The following is a 19,324-nucleotide window of genomic DNA, read 5'->3' as shown; positions in this document are numbered from 1 at the left end:
ATTTTTATTCTGTGCGCACGGTTTAGGGCGTCTTCACACCGACAGCCTTTAGTTCGGTTGAATCGAACTAGAGTTGGTTTGTCCCGTTGGTGCGGTTCGTCTGGGCAGGTGAGAACGTGGCAATCAAACTCTGGTGCGCACCAAAAGCGACCCAAACAAGCGTACCGAGACCGGCTTGTTGAGGCGGTCTCGGTACGCTTTCAATCCAACTCTGGAGCAGGTCGTTTGTAGTGTTTGGTACCGTTTGGATTTTTACGATTTTTACGATTCCGATGCCGAACCGGTACTTTTAAAACGATTCTGATTCCTAAACCGATTCTTGAAAAACTGAAAAATGACATCAAAGAAAGGCTCTTTTATAGATGTGGTAGCCGTAATGTGCTTTTACGTCCGTTTTGGTGAGCCCAGAGGGCGAATATGGCATTTTAAAAGTAGCCTACATTTACGGTAGCTAGCTAACGGCAGACTACAGAGAAAGGGGGATATTTTTACGTCCGTTTCGGAGCGACAGAGGGAAAATATTTCAGTCGACACATTAAGTGGAACCGAAATAAGGAACCGAAATTTGCGTTCTTGCGTAGGTTTCGGTACCCAACCCTATTCGTTTGTGGTGAGAACGTGATCCGTACTCTAACCGCACCAACTATACGTACTGCGCAAGTCTGAGCTGATGTCTCCTGTAGTCAGGTGTGTTCAGCAGTCTGAGATGCAGCAGAGCAGCTTACTGTAGCAGCTTGCAGTGTTTCTCTCACAGAAACAGACTGTGGTCAAGCTCGCCGTCCGTCACTCGTATCTCCGTGGTCAAACCAGCGGCCGCTAAAGTTGGAGACAGACACCGGCTGAGCGGAGCGAAGTCTCGGTGACCAGAGCAGACGTAGTCACGTCTCTCGCCAAACAATGTCTGATCATTTTAATGAAATGAGCTGGTTTAACCACTAGACCAGAACACAGGACCTTCTTCCTGTGTTTACTTTCTTGCTCCCGCCCCCCAGACATATCCGACCAATAAGAGGGCTGGACGTTCTTGCGTGATTTGTAATGACGCATTTTGGTACGTTTGGATTTTTCCAGGTGTGAAACCAAACCAAACTGACCGAGGGCAAATCGCTCCAAGTTTACAAACTCACCAACTGATTCGGACCAAAGCAAACGAACTACAGGTGTGAAAACGCACTAAGTTGATTTTTTCTCAGCTGACCCCAGGGGGTCTCCGTACTTTTCTCATATTTTTGTCGCTTTCTCCCCCAACAATTTTGAACTTTCTTTCAACGTTTTCAGAAGTTTACTAACTGAGCAGCTTTGTGTGAGATCGTTTTATATAATCAACCTAACGGAAAATGTTTCTGTATTTTAACTGTAGGCACACATATCATTTCCATTTTTTTAATTACGGGGGAAAAGTCCGGCTATTTGAGCTGCCAGGACTTTTTCGGTTATTTTACGGATGTATTTCGTGTACTTTATTTCTTAAACTTTTCTGTGCGATGTTGAAAACCACATCTACGCCCTTGGTTACAGCTTAAGAGAAGAAGTCTGAGTATTTCTAGTCCAGCGGGCTTTGGAAGATGAGTCTGATGCACCCGGACTCTCTGCCCAGCGGCTGGATGCAGAACGGGCACGCGGCGTGGAAGGCGTGCGTGCCGTGTGGCAGCGGGATCTGACTCCAGTACGCCGTCGTCATCCCCGAGCAGACGTGACCGCAAGGGACGAAAGCGTGGGTCGGCGGCTCCGCGTCCACGTAGAAGCCCGCCTCGCAGCCCAGCCACAGCGGCTTGTACGGGCCCCGCGTCCGGCACATTGGGCACTCCCTCTCCTGTTGCTCCGCCTCCACCGCGGGGTCGCGGCGGCCCCCCCAGCCGTGGTAGCCGTGCACGTGGCCGCAGCGCAGGTAGGCCCAGGGCTGCTTCTCGTCCGGGACGTCTTTGCGGCGAAGGCTGGGGAAGGCCAGCGTGTTGAGGCCCACGGGGCACTGCGGCCGCCCAGCGTTCAGCTCCTGCCGCAGGGCCTCCAGGTGTTTGACGGTGGGCGTGTGCGCCAGGCCGTCCGCTGTGCGCCACAGGAGGGTGGCGCCGCACAGGTCGATGAGAGACCCGTCCACCAGCTCGTTACACTCAGAGTCCACCTGAAGGAGACACGAGCAGAAGATATAAACGCCGTTCACACACTGCATCCAGGTTAAAGTCGTTGTTATACGAGAGACAAATTAGCTTTTTAATCGACAGGACAGCTAGGAAAGAACATGACATGCAGGAAATTGCCACAGGTCGGACTCGAACCCTCGACCCTTGCGTTGAGGCATAAGCCTCTCAGTATATATATAGTATGTATATATAAGACAGGGGTTTTATATTTATGGCCCCTACACTCAGGTAGATGTAAGTGTAGGTGTATGTGTTTAATTCTAGGGCTGTCCTCGACTAAAGAAATTCTTAGTCGACTAACACTTATATGATTTTGTCGATTAATGGATTAGTTGATGTAATCGACAGAGCTGTGCTCTTTGAGAGGTGGTTAAGACTAGAAAAGCACAATATAAATGTAGTTAATGAACCATCTGTAAAACTGACTTTCTCCACAATTAATCCTGCAAAAGCACCACTTTAAATCTTGTTTTTACCAGAAATGTGTTCATAAGTTTCTTGGAAATGAGTAATTAAGCATGAATAAGCATAAAAAATGACTCATCAACTAAAGAAATCTTAGTCGACTAAGACCAAAACGACCGATTAGTCGACTTATCGACTAAGAGGTGGCAGCCCTATTTAATTCAAAATGTTGAATGATTATGTCCGTGATATTGCACGTAATCTCGAGAAAACTCGGACCGGTGTCTTCATGGAAAAAAATGTTTTTGGACAAGCGTTGCACTTGGTGGGTCTCCGTCACATATGTTGCATTTTGCGAAATTGCACCATTGTGGTGACGCTGTATTGTAATCAGGACAGTGCTGAGAGGAGAGGAGAAAGAGGAGAAAAGACCCGTTGGTTGTTGCTTGGACCGCAGATAATTACTCATTATGTCCTGTATGTCCATTTTTGTTTTAAATCTGATTGTACTTTTACGTTATTCTGAAACTCACGGGGAATATTTTTGAAAAAATAAAGGTTAAATGAAAACAAATAAAAGTCAGAGAATGAAATATTGCATGAATATTCCTGCCTCAGGTTTTCTGCTGTTCTGTTGATCGACAGTAGGTGGCAGTGACGTGCAAAGAAACGAAGCAATGCACCAACAAAGGCAAGGAAGAAGACATGAATGTGAACATTAAACATCTGAGGGCCCTATCCTGCACCCGGCGCAAAGCCTGACACAAGTGTCTTTGCTAGTTTAAGACCGACGCAGTTGTCAGTTTCCCGTCCAGCGCCCACGTCGTTTAAATAACAAATGCACCTGCACCCATCTGTGCACCCATGGGCGTGCTGGTCTTACAGAGAGGTGTGTTCAGGTGCATTCTGGGCGTGCTGGTCTTACAGGGAGGTGTGTTCAGGTGCATTCTGGGCGTGCTGGTCTTACAGGGAGGTGTGTTCAGGTGCATTCTGGGCGTGCTGGTCTTACAGGGAGGTGTGTTCAGGTGCATTCTGGGCGTGCTGGTCTTACAGGGAGGTGTGTTCAGGTGCATTCTGGGCGTGCTGGTCTTACAGGGAGGTGTGTTCAGGTGCATTCTGGGCGTATTGCTATCTTGAGGCAGCGGGAAGTGATGGCACCATTGACCAACAAAAACCTGGTCTAAAGTCAATAACGCAGCATTTCATTGTTATTTTAACAGAGCATTAGTAAAATGCTCCTAGACTCTGTGTGTGTGTCTGTGTGTGTGTCTGCCTGTGTGTGTGTGTGTGTGTGTGTGCGTGTCTGTGTGTGTGCATGTCTGTGTGTGTGCACCCGTGTGTTTTCCTGTGTGTGTGTGTGCCTCTGTGTGCCTGTGTGTGTGTTTGCCTGTGTGTGTGTGTGTCTCTGTGTGTGTGTGTCTGTGTGCGTGCCTCTGTGTGTGTCTCTGTGTGTGCCCGTGTGTTTGCCTGTGTGTGTGTGTGTGTGTGTGTGTGTCCGTGTGTTTGCCTGTGTGTGTGTGTGTGCATGTCTGTGTGTGTGTGTGTGTGCGTGCCTCTGTGTGTATGTCTGTGTGTGTGCCCGTGTGTTTGCCTGTGTGTGTGTGTGTGTGTGTGTGTGTGTGTGTGCCTCTGTGTGTCTGTGTGTGTGTGTGTTTGCCTGTGTGTGTCTGTGTGCGTGCCTCTGTGTGTGTCTCTGTGTGCGCCCGTGTGTTTGCCTGTGTGTGTGTGTCCGTGTGTTTTCGTGTGTGTGTGTGCATGTCTGTGTGTGTCTGTGTGTGTGCCTCTGTGTGTGTGTGTGTGTGTGTGTGTGTGTGTGTTTGTGTGTCTGCCTGTGTGTGTGTGTGTGTGTGTGTGTGTGTGTGTGTGTGTGCCCATGTGTTTGCCTGTGTGTGTGTGTGTGTGTGTGTGTGTGTGTGTGTGTGTGTGTGAGAGAGAGACGGAAAGGTGTGTCAGATGTTTGTTGGGTGACCAAACAGATGATTTTTTTATGTGGAAAAAAGTGGTGGTTGAAAAAAAGTTGAACAAGGTACTCTTTGGATCAGGTGACATCCAACGGGGACAGAACAGCGTGAAGACCAAGGCACTCTTGTTGACAAAGATATTTAAAAAGGCCTTTTTTGACGCGGCTGATGCATCGCAAAAAGTAAAACACGCACCAACGGGTCGCGGCACACAGGCCTTCTTCACGGCGACTGACCAGAGCTACACACAGGACTGTGTCCACACGGGAAGATGTTTTTGAATATTATCGGCTGATTGTCGGAGCAGACGACGCAAGAACATTTTCTGTGTGAACAGAAACAACAATATAGTAAAATAGTTGTATTTTATCTTATCTTACTTTGGGGCAATCTGGTCAAAAGAAACCCAAATTTCTGATATTAAAAAAAGACTATGAAAACGTCTGATGCTGCGTTCCTGACACAATTTTTAGCCCGTAAGTTACGACTTCAAGTCACGACTCACGACATGGTTGCGTTTAGAGGAGCAACGATGAATCGATGAATCGATTAGTTGTCAACTATTAAATTAATCGCCAACTATTTTGTAGGGCTGGTCCGAATGCCATTTTTTGAGCTTCGAAGCTTCGGTAGTAAGGAGCATTGAATCTTCGAAGCTTCGAAATTGTAGTAACTGCTGTGAAGTTTTTGGTGTGGTTGAGGATGTTGATGGCTGCGAACGCGATACCTGGGGATGTACCTATATAGACAAATTATTATTAGGCTGGGCTACAGTAGGCTACGTTTTTACTGTTCGTCATTAACTGCCGTAGCCTATTCGCAAGTCACGTTATTTTCCATGAAAATTAAGTGCACATTTTTATCAGGTGTAAATGGCGGATATAAGCAGCTCGTTCTACTTACAGAACTCAGGGGATTTCTCAGCTTGATGTGCTGTTGTGGTAGGCCAGTCTAAAATTGCATATCTGACCCTCTGCCTTTGTCTTGTCCTCACTTAATTTAAAGCAGCCATATTATGCTCATTTTCAGGTTCATAATTGTATTTTAAGGTTGTACCAGAATAGGTTTACATGGTTTAATTTTCAAAAAACACCATATTGTTGTTGTACTGCACCGCTCTCTCTCACTGCTGCAGATCCTCTTTTCACCTGGTCTCTGTTTTAGCTACAGAGTGAGACCTCTTTTCTTCTTCTGTACTATCTTTGATTGCACTTGCACATGTGCAGTAGCTCAGATGTAGATCATGTCAGCTAGCTAGCTCCATAGACAGTAAAAGAAAGGCTGTTTCTACAACTTCAGTCAGTTACAAGGCAGGATTAGCTGGGAGACTTCTAAATGAGGGCGCACATGGAAGTAGTTCTTTTGTAGATTATGGTGAACTTGTGTGTGTTGTAGCAGTGCTTTGCTATTGAGAACGAGGTAGCATGCTAGCGTTAGCATGCTAGCGTTAGCATTAGCATGCTAACGCTACGAGCTAATGGTTGCGGTTAGCCTGCTCGTTTCGGCTTGTGACGTAGAAAGCCGTGCCGATTTTGAACAGCTCACCCAGAGACTGAAGGCAGGACACATTCAGAAACCATATCTCACTCTAAACAGCATGGGTGGATTTTTTTCAAAGTTTGTATGTGTGTGGAAGCACCAGAGACACAACATAACACCCCAAATCCCAGAAAAAGTGATTTTTTTCATAATATGGGCACTTTAAAGTTCTCCCACACAGATGAAGTCTTCGGCATTTTTGTCTTCTTTTTCGCTGAATCGTGACGGTAATGACGTTACACTCGTGGGCGTTTTAACTGGGGCATGTGACGTGACGTCCCAGTAAAATCTCAAAGTCTCCTATATTTCGCAGTAGATTAATTTAGATTGATAATAACGGGTAAAAAGGATAATACATTTTGTTTCTATTATTTTATTTTCCACAATGTCAAAGCAACGCAGCTTAGCCCAAAATACAAGCTCATGCACTTCTGTCCATGCAAACTGTTCTGCTCCAGCCAGAGAATACTCCCGTTGCAGGAACACTTTAGTAGTCCAAGAAGAAGCAAATATATTTATTAAGTATAACGAGGTTGGGTTGTCCATCCTATTAAAATGGCTAGGCTATATAAGAAAATTGTAAAAGAGAGTATTATATTTCGAACATATTCAAGCGCGAATGAGAACCGTTTGGAGGGGGATGCCAGGTTGTGCAAAAAAACAAAAAACAAAAAAACAAACAAAAAAATGAATATTCTTAATGTCAAATTTTCAAATCGAATACCAACCCACCGAACGAATATTCGAATATTCGGGTCCAGCCCTACTATTTTGATAATCGATTAATCGTTTGAGTCGTTTTTTTATTAAAAAAAATAAGATTTCTCTGTTTCCAGCTTGTTAAATGTGAATATCTTCTAGTTTCTTCTCTCCTTTGTGGCAGTGAACTGAATATCTTTTGAGTTTTGGACAAAACAAGACGTTTGAGGACGTCCTCTTAGTCTTTGGGAAACACTGATCCACATTTTTCACCATGTTTTGACATTTTTATAGATCAAACAACTAATCGATTAATCGAGAAAATAATCAACAGATTAATCGACTGTGAATATAATCGTTAGTTGCAGCTCTAGTTGCGTTCCAGGCAAAGTCACGAGCTGGCTAGCTAAACGTGTCATTGGCAGCGTTCAGGTTAGGCTACCTAACGTTAACGTTGGCTAGCGGCTACCTAACGTTAGCTAGCCGCTAGCTGATACTAGCGATTTCTAGTCTGCGACATATTTTGGTCTTCATTTAATAAACATAACCTGTAGTAGTACACAATCGTATGTGTCTTGTTTTGATTACAATGTGCAGAATTACTTTACGTTGCCTATTCATGTCTATTTATTTCTATTTATCACCGTTAATCACCGGCGTCTGTAAAGCATCAACAGGGGGCGCCACTGTTGTTTATGTGTGTGTGACGTCAAAAACTGTAACTGGGAGAACAACCATCTGGTACCAGTTCACGGGGAGTAAGTTACGGGTTTGACTGCGGTTCCAGGACACTTTCACCAGTAGAAGGTCGTGAAAACACGAGTTACGGGCTGCCTGGAACGCAGCATGAGTTTCCAATTTGGATATCATCACTGGAGTGCAGTGGATTATGTTCACGTAAGGAGTCACCCACCGTCTTGCCTCTCTGCTGAGATGATCTGGTTTCCCGCAGCGTGAAGACGTTTCCGCAGACGGACATTTCCCTCCACACGCCAGGTTTGGAGCCCTGGCTGAAGCCGTGGCGCGGGTGCATCACCAGAACGCCGTTGGTGGTCAGCCCGTCCATCTGACCATCCTGCATCCTCCACTTGGCCGCCTTCTCCTGAGGAAAGGTTAAAACAATAATTGCCTCTTATTACACTGAACACAAGTTATGAAACACAGTATCGCCGTTCGTCTCGCCGTCGATTGACTACGAAACGACTTGAAACGTGCCGGTCTGCAGCGTGACGACACTGTGTATCATCTCCATAGCAACGACTCTTTGTACTTCTGTTCTAATTTCCGACTTTCAGGCTTTTTTTTTGTAGCTGGATATATCATTTGTTGCGTCTAAATATGAATGTGGATAACGTTGGTGATAGTGAGATGCTTGCTACAGTTGCAGTTGTATTTTCTAATAGTCTCGCATTGCCAGACCCTCCTCCACAGAGCTGTAGGGGAAGGTCTGGCGAGTCCACACAGCATTCCTGGACGGGAGAAAAACGTGCTCTAGTTTGTTGGCATTTCTTTAAACCAATCACAATCGTCTTGGGCGGTGCTAAGCGCCGGACGGAGCCACGGTGCCTCTGCTAAATAGTCTCAGGAAGGAACTTGTTTTGGTGGAACGTGTACGTTCAAAAATAGTTTTAGTCGTGCGAGAGAAAACTGAGATTGGACAGATAGTCTAGCTAGCTGTCTGGATTTACCCTGCGGAGATCTGAGGAGCAGTTAACCATAGTCCTCACAAATCCACCGGAGGTTAGAACGCCAGAGACAGAGGAAGGGGACGCACATCCGGCGAAAAGAGGAACATCCGGTGAAATTTCCAGCGGCACCGGAGCAATCCTGGAAGTGGAACATCGTGACTATATTTCTAGTAATCAGTCCTTCCAGAAAAATGCGGAGTTTTTTGTGATTGTTGTGGGCAAAAATCCTTGATTATGCGGCACGTTTTCTTAAAAAATGTGATGGAATATGTGGGATATTGATGCAATTTTATGCGACGAAATTGCGGGAACTTGCAAAAACTGCGGTTTCATCGTGGCTTCATCGCGGGGTTTGCAGCTTTTCGATGACGTTCACGTCGTGTAATTACGTCACTTCATAATGTTCCCATGGCAACAGGGGAAAATGGCTGCTCTTGTGTGAAGTAAACGCAACATTTTTCAACTTTCTGCTAAGATACATGGGACTTTTTTGCAACGAAAATGCGGGGATTATGAAATCATGCAAACCCCGTATATTTTGCGCGGAAATCGGCAATTTATGCGGCGAAAGTGCGGCGTATTTGAAAAAATGCAATCGCATAATCACATTTTTCTGGAGGGACTGAGTAATGAATCAGTGAAAACATTTTATTTCTTTGATTACGACTTTGTTCTATCGGCGCGCCCTCTCTTCAGTCACTCTCTAGCTCGCTCCACTGCACACCGTGCTCACGACAGTTTTATAACATAGAAATAAAATGGATTATGGGTCATTTTATTTCTATAGCTTGTAGCTGACTTTACCCGTGGCCTTCTCTATTGGCTGTTGAAACAGGTGATGTCACCAAGTAACATTCGTTTTATTGCAGGAAAGGTACGTTTCAAAAAGAAAGTCAAATCTTACCTTCACTTAAATTATTAAATATATTAGATTTTCATCTTTGTCTGTGTGAGCTACCTTAATGTTAGCCATGTAATATACTGTAATATATAACTTTGTTTTCAAGATAATTCTCTATTTGCTTGGTTTGTTTTTATCTTATTTAATTTTTATTTATTTTATTTTTTTGGAGTCTTATGTGTTTAGTTCTGTAAGCAGAAATTGTTGTATTTATTTTATTTTATTTCTTTTCTTTATATATCATGACATGTTTTAAAGTGCTCATATTACGCTCATTTTCAGGTTCATAATTGTATTTTAGAGGTTATATCAGAATAGGTTTACATGGTTTAATTTTCTAAAACCACCATATTTTAGTTGTACTGCACATTGCTGCAGCTCCTCTTTTCACCCTGTGTTCAGGTCTCTGTTTTAGCTACAGAGTGAGACCTCTCACTGCTGGAACATCTTTGTTGGCAGTCGCACATGCTCAGTAGCTAGGTAAGATCACATGCTCAGTAGCTAGGTAAGATCACATGATCAGTAGCTAGGTAAGATCACATGCTCAGTAGCTAGGTAAGATCACATGATCAGTAGCTAGGTAAGATCACATGCTCAGTAGCTAGGTAAGACCACATGCTCAGTAGCTAGGTAAGGACTACATGAGCTAGCTAGCTGTTTCTCCAACTTCAGTAGTACAAGGCAGGATTAGCTGGGAGACTTCTTCTAAACGAGGGCACACTTCCAACTTTGCGTGGAATACCTGCAGAACAGGGACATGGAAGTAGTTCTTTTGTAGATTAGGGTGAACTAGTGTGTGTTGTAGCAGTGTACCGCTAGCATGCTATGGTTAGCCACCTCGTCTTGGCTACTGAAAGCCGTGCAGATTTTGACCAGCTCACCCGGAGACTGAAGGCAGGACACATTCAGAAACCGTATCTCACTCTAAACAGCATGGATGTTTTTTCCCCAAGTTTGTATGTGTGTGGAAGCACCAGAGACACAAAATAACACCCAAAATCCCAGAAAAAATTGATATTTTCATAATATGGGCACTTTAATAATGTCTGATTAAATGTTGTTTTGGACCCCAGGAAGACTAGCTGGTCGTCTAGGCGTCAGCTAATGGGGATCCTTATAATAAATACAAATACTTATGTTCTAAAAAAAATAAGTTTTGTCTCATTGCGAATCTTTGGTCTGAACTGGACTTTACGGCAGCAGTGAACTGCGGCCTACCCCGAGGAAGATGTTCTTGGAGGAGTCGAAGCCGGCAGCGTAGATGCGTGCAGAGAAAGGAGGATTCCTTTGGCAGATGATGCGGCAGGCGAAGCGGGAGATGGTGCTCTGAACCGCCTGGTCGTCAGCTTGGTTCTGACCACCGGGCAGCGTGTCCGTCACCACAAAGTCAATGGGAATCTCCGTGGAACGACCAATCTGGAACAGAGACCAAACATACGCATTTTAACCAATACTTTCCATGACGTTTTCAGGACTTTTTGGCAAATTTCCATGACGAAAATGTCAGTCGACATTATACAATAATAATACAAATCTGTGTTAAAGTTTACTATAAAATGAATGATAATGTTTGTGGTTCATAGTGGGAGTCGTAATATCGCGCCCCGAATAGAACGCTGAGGTTAAGACAACGTGAAATACATTTATTAATCACATATTATTATGCTGTGTTAAAAAAAAAAACTAGAGGTGCAACGATGAATCGATTAGTTGTCCACTATTAAATTAATCGCCAACGATTTTGATAATCAATCGTTTGAGTCATTTTTTTATTAAAAAAAAATAAGATTTCTCTGATTCCAGCCTAATTTATTGCACCGTTGTGACGAAAAGAGAGCTGAGCCAGAAGGCAAAGCTCTCAATCTACCGGTCAGTTTTTGTTCCTACCCTCACCTATGGTCATGAAGGCTGGGTCATGACCGAAAGAACGAGATCCAGGGTACAAGCGGCCGAAATGGGTTTCCTCAGGAGGGTGGCTGGCATCTCCCTTAGAGATAGGGTGAGAAGCTCAGTCATCCGTGAGGAGCTCGGAGTAGAGCCGCTGCTCCTTCGCGTCGAATGGAGCCAGTTGAGGTGGTTTGGGCATCTGGTAAGGATGCCCCCTGGGCGCCTCCCTAGGGAGGTGTTCCAGGCACGTCCAGCTGGGAGGAGGTCTCGGGGAAGACCCAGGACTAGGTGGAGGGATTATATCTCCAACTTGGCCTGGGAACGCCTCTGGATCCCCCAGTCGGAGCTGGTTAATGTGGCTCGGGAAAGGGAAGTTTGGGGTCCCCTGCTGGAGCTGCTCCCCCTGCGACCCGATACCGGATAAGCGGACGAAGATGGATGGATGGATGATTCCAGCTTGTTAAATGTGAATATCTTCTAGTTTCTTCTCTCCTTTGTGACAGTAAACTGAATATCTTTTGAGTTTTGGACTAAACAAGATATTTGAGGACATCCTCTTAGTCTTTGGGAAACACTGATCCACATTTTTCACCATGTTTTGACATTTTTATAGATCAAACAACTAATCGATTAATCGAGAAAATAATCGACAGATTAATCGACTATGAAAATAATCATTAGTTGCCGTGTTCGGTGTGTCCCGTGCCGTCGGCCGTCCGAGGAGCCGTCGGCCTTCATTTTGGCCGACCTGACGTGTTCAGTCGGAGACAGGGCAGTCGGGACTCACCCGGAAATGGGGAGCGGATGAGCTGCTCAAAATCTGAGGAAAATCTTTTAAACTGACCTTTGTCGATCTGAAATGAAGACAGATTCAGCAACTGCACGGCCTATTTCTCTCTCAAAATGTTTTCAGAAACACGTTTCGGTGAACTATTTTAGTACAATATGAGATCGTATTCTGAACGAGCCGCCATGACAGTCTGGCTGTGAATTTCCTGGAGAAAAAAGCCCCACGTGATGCGTTCGTCCAATCAGCTGCCGGTTTTCATTTTCTGGGAAATAATCAGACTGTTAATGGAAACAATACAGAGCAGCGCCGCCTGCTGCTATGGAGACGTATTACGTTTCGCGCATGCGCAGAGCGTACGCTCAAGTCGGCGTCGCCTCAGTGTGTTTTGAGGCATTTTTTGGACCTCGGGACCCGACTGATCAGTTCGACTGGCTTTACTGCCGACGGTCGGCCATCTGGTTGGTGTGTCAGGGCCCTAAGTGATTTAAAAATAGAGATTTTGATGCAATCATAGTAGTGCCCCTAGCTCTCCCATTCAAAAGGCCATTTGACCCAAAACGAGAATACAGTAAATCTTAAATTATAATCTGCAAACTGCTAAAAAAGGCCCGATAATCAGCCAGGGCCGATATACGGTCTATCCCTCCTTTGTAGGCTCGCCACTAGCAGTTATCAGTTTCTCTTCACTGACCAATGACAAGCAACGAAAACAGGCTCCACCCTTCCTACAGTCACGATGGCTGCACCTGATTGGACGAACGTTTCACTCGTGGGCTGTCTGCTCCTGGATTTCAAAACAAACATGGGGGCTCGCCGCTAGTTCCCCAAAATGTGTTTCTGGAAACAGTTTACGCGAGAAATAAGCTGCAGCTGCTAAATCTGTCTCTCTTTTAGATCGACAATGGTCACTTTACTACGCACACTGCCGTGCACAACTGACAGACTGACTGACTTCACAAAAGGGAAGAGGAGAGAGAGACTTCTCGGCATAGTCTGTCTGCCTCTCTTCCCTCTCCACCACTTCCACTACCTCCTATAACAACAATAACAATAGTTATGTACTGACTGTCCACTGGCCCACTGTTTACTGCTTTATTCTCTTATATTGTCCATATTTAATGCTGGTCTCTAGACTTTATCCTTGCACTATTGGACTTATTTGCACTATACCACCATGACACACACTCTCATAGAGCACCTTACCATGCAGACTGCATGTGCATTTTTTTTACTTAGTATCTTTTCTTTTATTGTCCATATTATTCATGTGGATCTGTCATTTTTTCATCCTGTTTACGATGCATGTGTATGTTGTGTTTGATGTCTGTAAGCTACTGGGTTTCTACTTAAAAAAAACAAAAATCCCAGAGGCGACGAGTCGAGCTGGACGCCCCTGATTTGCATAAAGTAGCCTGGATTCAACTTTATGCAAAAAGGAGCGGGAAACTCGACGCCCTGCTTCTTGAAAGTCGCCGCAAACGCTACCAGAATGCATTGCCCGGAGTTGTGACACATTGTGGCACTGTGTCCGTGATCTGATTTAAGAAAGCCTTTAGCTCCCGCCTGTCTCATGAACAAAAATATAAAAACAAACTGCAAACAGAAAATGTGGGCTCACGGTGCCAGAGACATGCATGAAAAGTCCAACTGAGTGCTTTGAGTGCTGCAGCTCTCTGTTGACCTGCTTTCAAAGTTTTTTATATCAGAAATATGTTTCTTACAACTAAATTTACCCAAAATAACTTGGATGCACCATGCTTTACAGGTAAAATGAATGATTACTTTCATTGAATTTTGGTTGTTTTATTCAATTTCATAGCATTTTAATTATTATTATTATTCATTTATTTATTTTTTTAAATGGTAGTAGGTATGTATTAGAAGTAATTGTTCATTTCTTACACTGCACTGTAACTTATCTTCTTGTATTTCATACCTGCCTCATCCTTTTTTTTATATTCTCTTTAACAATTCTTTAAACATGGTTTTTAACTGCTCTTTAATGTTTAATGTAAAGCCCGTTGACTTGCCTTGTTGCGGAAACGTGCTGTACATATACAGCTGCCTCAACAAATAAGTTATAATATAATTATATAATTATAATAACTATACTAACTACTATTTTACATTATTAAAAAACTGGATACTTTCTGGGATTTTTATCACAGCAATTTTATCACATTTGTTTGCAGCTTCTGTTGATTCTCATTTCTTTTTCTATTTCCTCAATTTGTGGTTTCTTATTTTCCTTTTGGGTTTTCCTTTTGCCCTAAACGGTCTTTTATGGGTTGAGGGAATTCCTGCACTGAGCAACATGTACCCACTTTTACTTTCTCTTTCTTTCTCAAGATTTATTTTGGGGCATTTCAGCCTTTAATGGAAAGAACATCTAGATATGAAAGTGGAGAGAGAGAGAGGGGGAAGACATGCAGGAAATCGTCTCAGGTCGGACTCGAACACTAGTTGCAGTCTTCTCCTGAACAGAGGTGGCGCTAATGAGGAAAGGCTACCGACTTTTGCTATTTCTAAGAACTAGAAGAAAAAGGTAAACAACGGCAGAACTGGCAGCAGCATTGACGTCAACGTCAACAGTGGCTGGAATGTTGGTCCTTTGAATAACGCCAGACATAAATATGGTGAGTTCAATATCCTCGTGAAACAAATGGGGATGATAGACGAAGAGAAGCACTTTGAATACTTCAGAATGTCTGCACAACGATTGGATGACCTACTTGGTCGGATCAAGCCTTTCATTCACCCTAAAAGAACTCATCTTAACACAGTAAGTTTACAAGAGAGACTTGCAGTCACTCAGAGTCCTGGCATCCGGTACCAGTCAGAATGCAGTTGCTGCAATGCACATGCTCGGAAAGCTTGCCCTCGAACTCATCCATGCTTCCTGTTTCTGCTTTGTCGTGCTGTAGTGTAGTGTTGACTACTGGTGCTTTCACAAAATATTTACACAATCAGATTTTTGATAAATAATCATCAGTAATGTGGATATAAAGACTAAGTGGGTAAAGGCAAATAATAGAACAGCTAGAACAGTCTGGTAAGTTCAGAAAATGACATCACTTTACTGTAATGCAGCCTTTAAAACCAGGAAAAGACAACAGTTATGCCATATTACGATGTCCAAAATCTAAGACGATATCTAGTCTCATATCACGATCGATATAATATCGATATGTTGCCCAGCTCTACCTTTAACTACTCCATAGTTATGGCTTAAGCTAAACCTTCTGTGCACACAACTCTGTGCAATAATCAGTCCCTCCAGAAAAACGTGATTATGTGATCGCATAATTCAACGCATAATCAGCCAAAGTCTGCATATTTATGCGGGTATTTTCTCAAATACGCCGCACTTTCGCCGCATAAATTGCCGATTTCCGTGCAAACTATGCGGTGCTTGCATGATTTCATAATCACCGCATTTTCGTTGCAAAAAAGTCACACATATATCTTAGCAGAAAGTTGAAAAATGTTGCCTTTACTTCACACAAGAGCAGCTGTTTTCCCCTGTTGCCATGGGAACGTTATGAAGTGACGTAATTACGCGACGTGAACATCATCGAAAAGCTGCAAACCCCGCGATGAAGCCACGAGGAAACCGCAATTTTTGCAAGTTCCCGCAATTTCAGCGCATAAAATTGCATAAATATCTCACATATTCCATCGCATTTTTTAAGAAAACGTGCCGCATAATCAAGGATTTTTGCCCCACAACAATCACAAAAAAACTCCACATTTTTCTGGAAGGACTGATATAGGCTACCCATTTAACACCAAAACACACTTGGTCTCTTATGAAAACCTTTTACATTCTTATTATATTTATCTGAAAATAGTAAGAACATTATTCTACAATATCTGAAGTGAGATCAGGAAGAGTTATGGGATGCTACAGACCTGGAACATGTCAGTGTTGCTGTCGTGCGTGTACTCCACCACCACCGTCTGCGCCCGGGACAGAGTGTAGGAAATACTGTGCTGCTCCTTGTTGCTTACAGCCTTCAGAAACACACAGGAGATGCACCGTTTACATTAAGATATGAGAAACATGACACACACAGCCGTTGTTCTTTTTTACTTGATGATGGCAAATTTTATTAATGATGCTTGAAGTCTGCGAAAAGATGCCATCAATCCAGGAGTGGGCGTGTGAGATGGCTAGGGGTGGCGGCGTTTGAAAAATGTCATATAAACGGTTTGCCAGTTTAGGGGCCCTATTTTAAAGATCTAAGCGCACGGCGTGAAGAGCCTGGCGCAGGTGCGTTTAGGGCGTGTCCAAATCCACTTTTGCTAGTTTGACGGCGGAAAGAAGTGTCCGTGGGGTTAGGGGTCTGTGCACCGGGCGCATGGTTCAAAGGGTTGTACTTATGGCGTTTTTCCATCCTGCTCGACTCGCCTCGACTCTACTCGACACACTGTGCGTCCGTTTTCCATTGCAGATTTTAGTACCGCCTCAGCGCGGCTTGAGCTTGTTTTACAGTTCTGTGGAGGCTCCACGCAGAGCTTTCGCCGTAGCCGAAATGTAATACGTGGCAGAGATAGAGGCAGTGATGTTACATGATCGGCCGCAGCAGCGTGACGTTGGGTTGTGTTTCTTCAAAAGTTGAGTCTGTCTCAACTTTTCGCCACGGGCCCGCTGTATTTTTTTTGCGTGTCCTCCCTGCAGCAAACCCAGCAGTAGTAGTGTGTGTGTGTGTGTATATAAATGTGTGTGTGTGTGTGTGTGTGTGTGTCTGTGTGTCTCTCTCTGTGTGTGTGTGTGTGTGTGTGTGTGTGTGTCTGTCTGTCTGTCTGTCTGTGTGTGTGTGTGTGTGTGTGTGTGTCTGTGTGTCTGTCTGTCTGTGTGTGTGTGTGTGTGTGTCTGTGTGTGTCTGTCTGTGTGTGTCTCTGTGTGTGTGTGTGCGTCTCTGTGTGTGTGCGTCTCTGTGTGTGTGTGTGCGTGTGTGTCTCTGTGTGTGTGTGTGCGTCTCTGTGTGTGTGCGTCTCTGTGTGTGTGTGTGTGTGTGTCTGTCTGTCTGTCTGTGTCTGTCTGTCTGTCTGTCTGTGTCTGTCTGTCTGTGTGTCTGTGTGTGTGTGTCTGTGTGTGTGTGTGTGTGTGTGTCTGTCTGTCTGTCTGTCTGTGTGTGTGTGTGTCTGTGTGTGTGTGTGTGTGTCTGTCTGTCTGTCTGTCTGTGTGTGTGTGTCTGTGTGTGTGTGTGTGTGTGTGTGTGTGTGTGTGTGTGTGTGTGTGTGTGTCTGTCTCTGTGTGTCTGTCTGTCTGTGTGTCTGTGTGTGTGTGTGTGTGTGTGTGTGTGTGTGTGTGTCTCTGTGTGTGTGTGTGTGTGTGTGTGTGTGTGTGTGTGTGTGTGTGTGTGTGTGTCTGTCTCTGTGTGTCTGTCTGTCTGTGTGTCTGTGTGTGTGTGTCTCTGTGTGTGTGTGTGTGTGTGTGTGTGTGTGTGTGTGTGTGTGTGTGTGTGTGTGTGTGTGTGTGTGTGTGTGTGTGTGTGTGTGTGTCACCTTGGCAGCCTGTGGGGTGCAGGATGAGTGGACAGTGCTGGGTTTCACACCGTTGGACTTGTTCCTGCGACACAGAGCGAAGCGACTTTTCCGCCTCCCCTTGTCACCGCTGGGCAGAGAGCCGTTACACCTGAACACACACACGGTGGACAATGTCTCATAACTTTCACAGAACATCCACACAGGTTACCTACAGAACCGCAGCACTGATTTTATAATAATAAACTTTATTCATATAGCATTTTATTTAAAGTTACAAATTGCTTAACAAGACCAACTGAAAATGGAAAACAAACAACGATAAAAAACTATTTAAAAGTTATTAAACATTGAGGAAGGAGCTACACAAGAGAATAAGTAAAAAATAAAACAATACAAAATAATTAAAATAATCAATAGAATTAAGTTACGCGGTGGCATTATATATTATATAATATATTATTTATATATATATATATATATATATATATATATATATATATATATATATATATATATATATATATATATATTTTTTAAGATAATTTTTTATGGCATCAGACTTGAGAGGGGCAATGACATGCAGCAAAGGGTCACAGGTTGGAATTGAACCTGCGGCCACTGCGGCGAGGACCGAGCCTCTGTACATGGGGCGCACGCTCCACCAGGTGAGCCACCCAGGCGCCCCATATAAAATAGGTTTTAACTAGAGGTGCAACGATGAATCGATTAATTGATTAGTTGTCAACTATTTTGATAATCGATTAATCGTTTGAGTCATTTTTTTATTAAAAAAAAAAAATCTGATTTCTCTGATTCCAGCTTGTTAAATGTGAATATCTTCTAGTTTCTTCTCTCCTCTGTGACAGTAAACTGAATATCTTTTGAGTTTTGGACTAACCAAGACATTTAAGGACGTCATCTTAGGCTTTGGGAAACACTGATCCACATTTTTCACCATGTTTGGACATTTTTACAGATCAAACAACTAATCGATTAATCGAGAAAATAATCGACAGATTAATCGACTATGAAAATAATCGTTAGTTGCAGCCCTAGTTTTAACAGATAAAAGTAATTTCAGGCCACAAAGTCTGTGAAAGATGTGTTTTCAAGAGGGATTTAATTTGTGATTCTAACGCCCTAAATGCTAATGAGGCAATCATCACATTTTGATCGTATAAATCTGCCAAAAGAAGCCCAATCCAGATTTATACGTCAGTGATTGAAAGAGTGTGATAGTCTGGGGTGCCAGACGGCTTTATTGCAGATCTGGATATAATAATATAAAAGAGAAACAAAAGGTCTGAACCCACAGCAGCCAGCCTCCCTGAGCCACAGGCGCTCTCTTGTGTCTGCAGTGAATGGCCTCCAGTCAGCAAGTCAGCTGCATTCTTCGCCGTGGTGGAGTCTCTTCACACATTAAACTGGCTTCAGGCCGAGTTACGTTGCTCCTAAACAATAAGCACTGTCTACCAGAGGTGGGACAACGTCTCAAGTCTTCGCTATGAAACTCAAATCAAGACCAATAAGTCTTAAAGGTCCCCTATTGTAAAAAAAAGTGAGATTTCCATATCTTGTTTGATTATAAAGCTGCTGTATAAATACTGTGAAAGTATCAAGACGCTCAATCCATAGATATGTGCACACAGCCCGTATTCAGAAACTGTGCCTTTAAACGAGCCGTTAGGACTTTGGTACGGTTGTGATGTCACAACTATACTATATGTATAAGGAGAAAGTGCCGCCACAGTGCCGTTACAGTCATTCCCCGGCTGCAATGACAGTGCAGAGAGTGCAGGTGCAGAAGAACCGGAAACGGT

At 43.8% G+C, this 19,324-nt stretch overlaps 1 protein-coding gene across 1 annotated transcript in view; it reads right to left on the bottom strand.

Annotated features, from left to right (window-relative positions):
- Window positions 1-1,109: 1,109 nt before the first annotated feature.
- LOC116052165 (E3 ubiquitin-protein ligase pellino homolog 1-like) overlaps window positions 1,110-19,324 on the bottom strand; it is a 43,019-nt gene continuing 24,804 nt past the window's right edge. The window contains exons 3-7 of the mRNA XM_031302692.2: window positions 17,523-17,652; window positions 15,924-16,025; window positions 10,553-10,750; window positions 7,659-7,847; window positions 1,110-2,122 (exon numbers count right to left, since the gene is read on the bottom strand). Of these exons, the coding sequence (XP_031158552.1) occupies window positions 1,544-2,122; window positions 7,659-7,847; window positions 10,553-10,750; window positions 15,924-16,025; window positions 17,523-17,652 (1,198 nt within the window). The 3' untranslated portion in view covers window positions 1,110-1,543. The remainder of the gene's footprint in view (window positions 2,123-7,658; window positions 7,848-10,552; window positions 10,751-15,923; window positions 16,026-17,522; window positions 17,653-19,324) is intronic.

This window comes from Sander lucioperca, chromosome 4 (assembly GCF_008315115.2).
Source record: "Sander lucioperca isolate FBNREF2018 chromosome 4, SLUC_FBN_1.2, whole genome shotgun sequence".
NCBI classification, from domain to species: domain Eukaryota; kingdom Metazoa; phylum Chordata; class Actinopteri; order Perciformes; family Percidae; genus Sander; species Sander lucioperca.
Note: the sequence above shows the minus strand (reverse complement) of the source record. Positions and strands in the feature narration are given on the sequence as shown.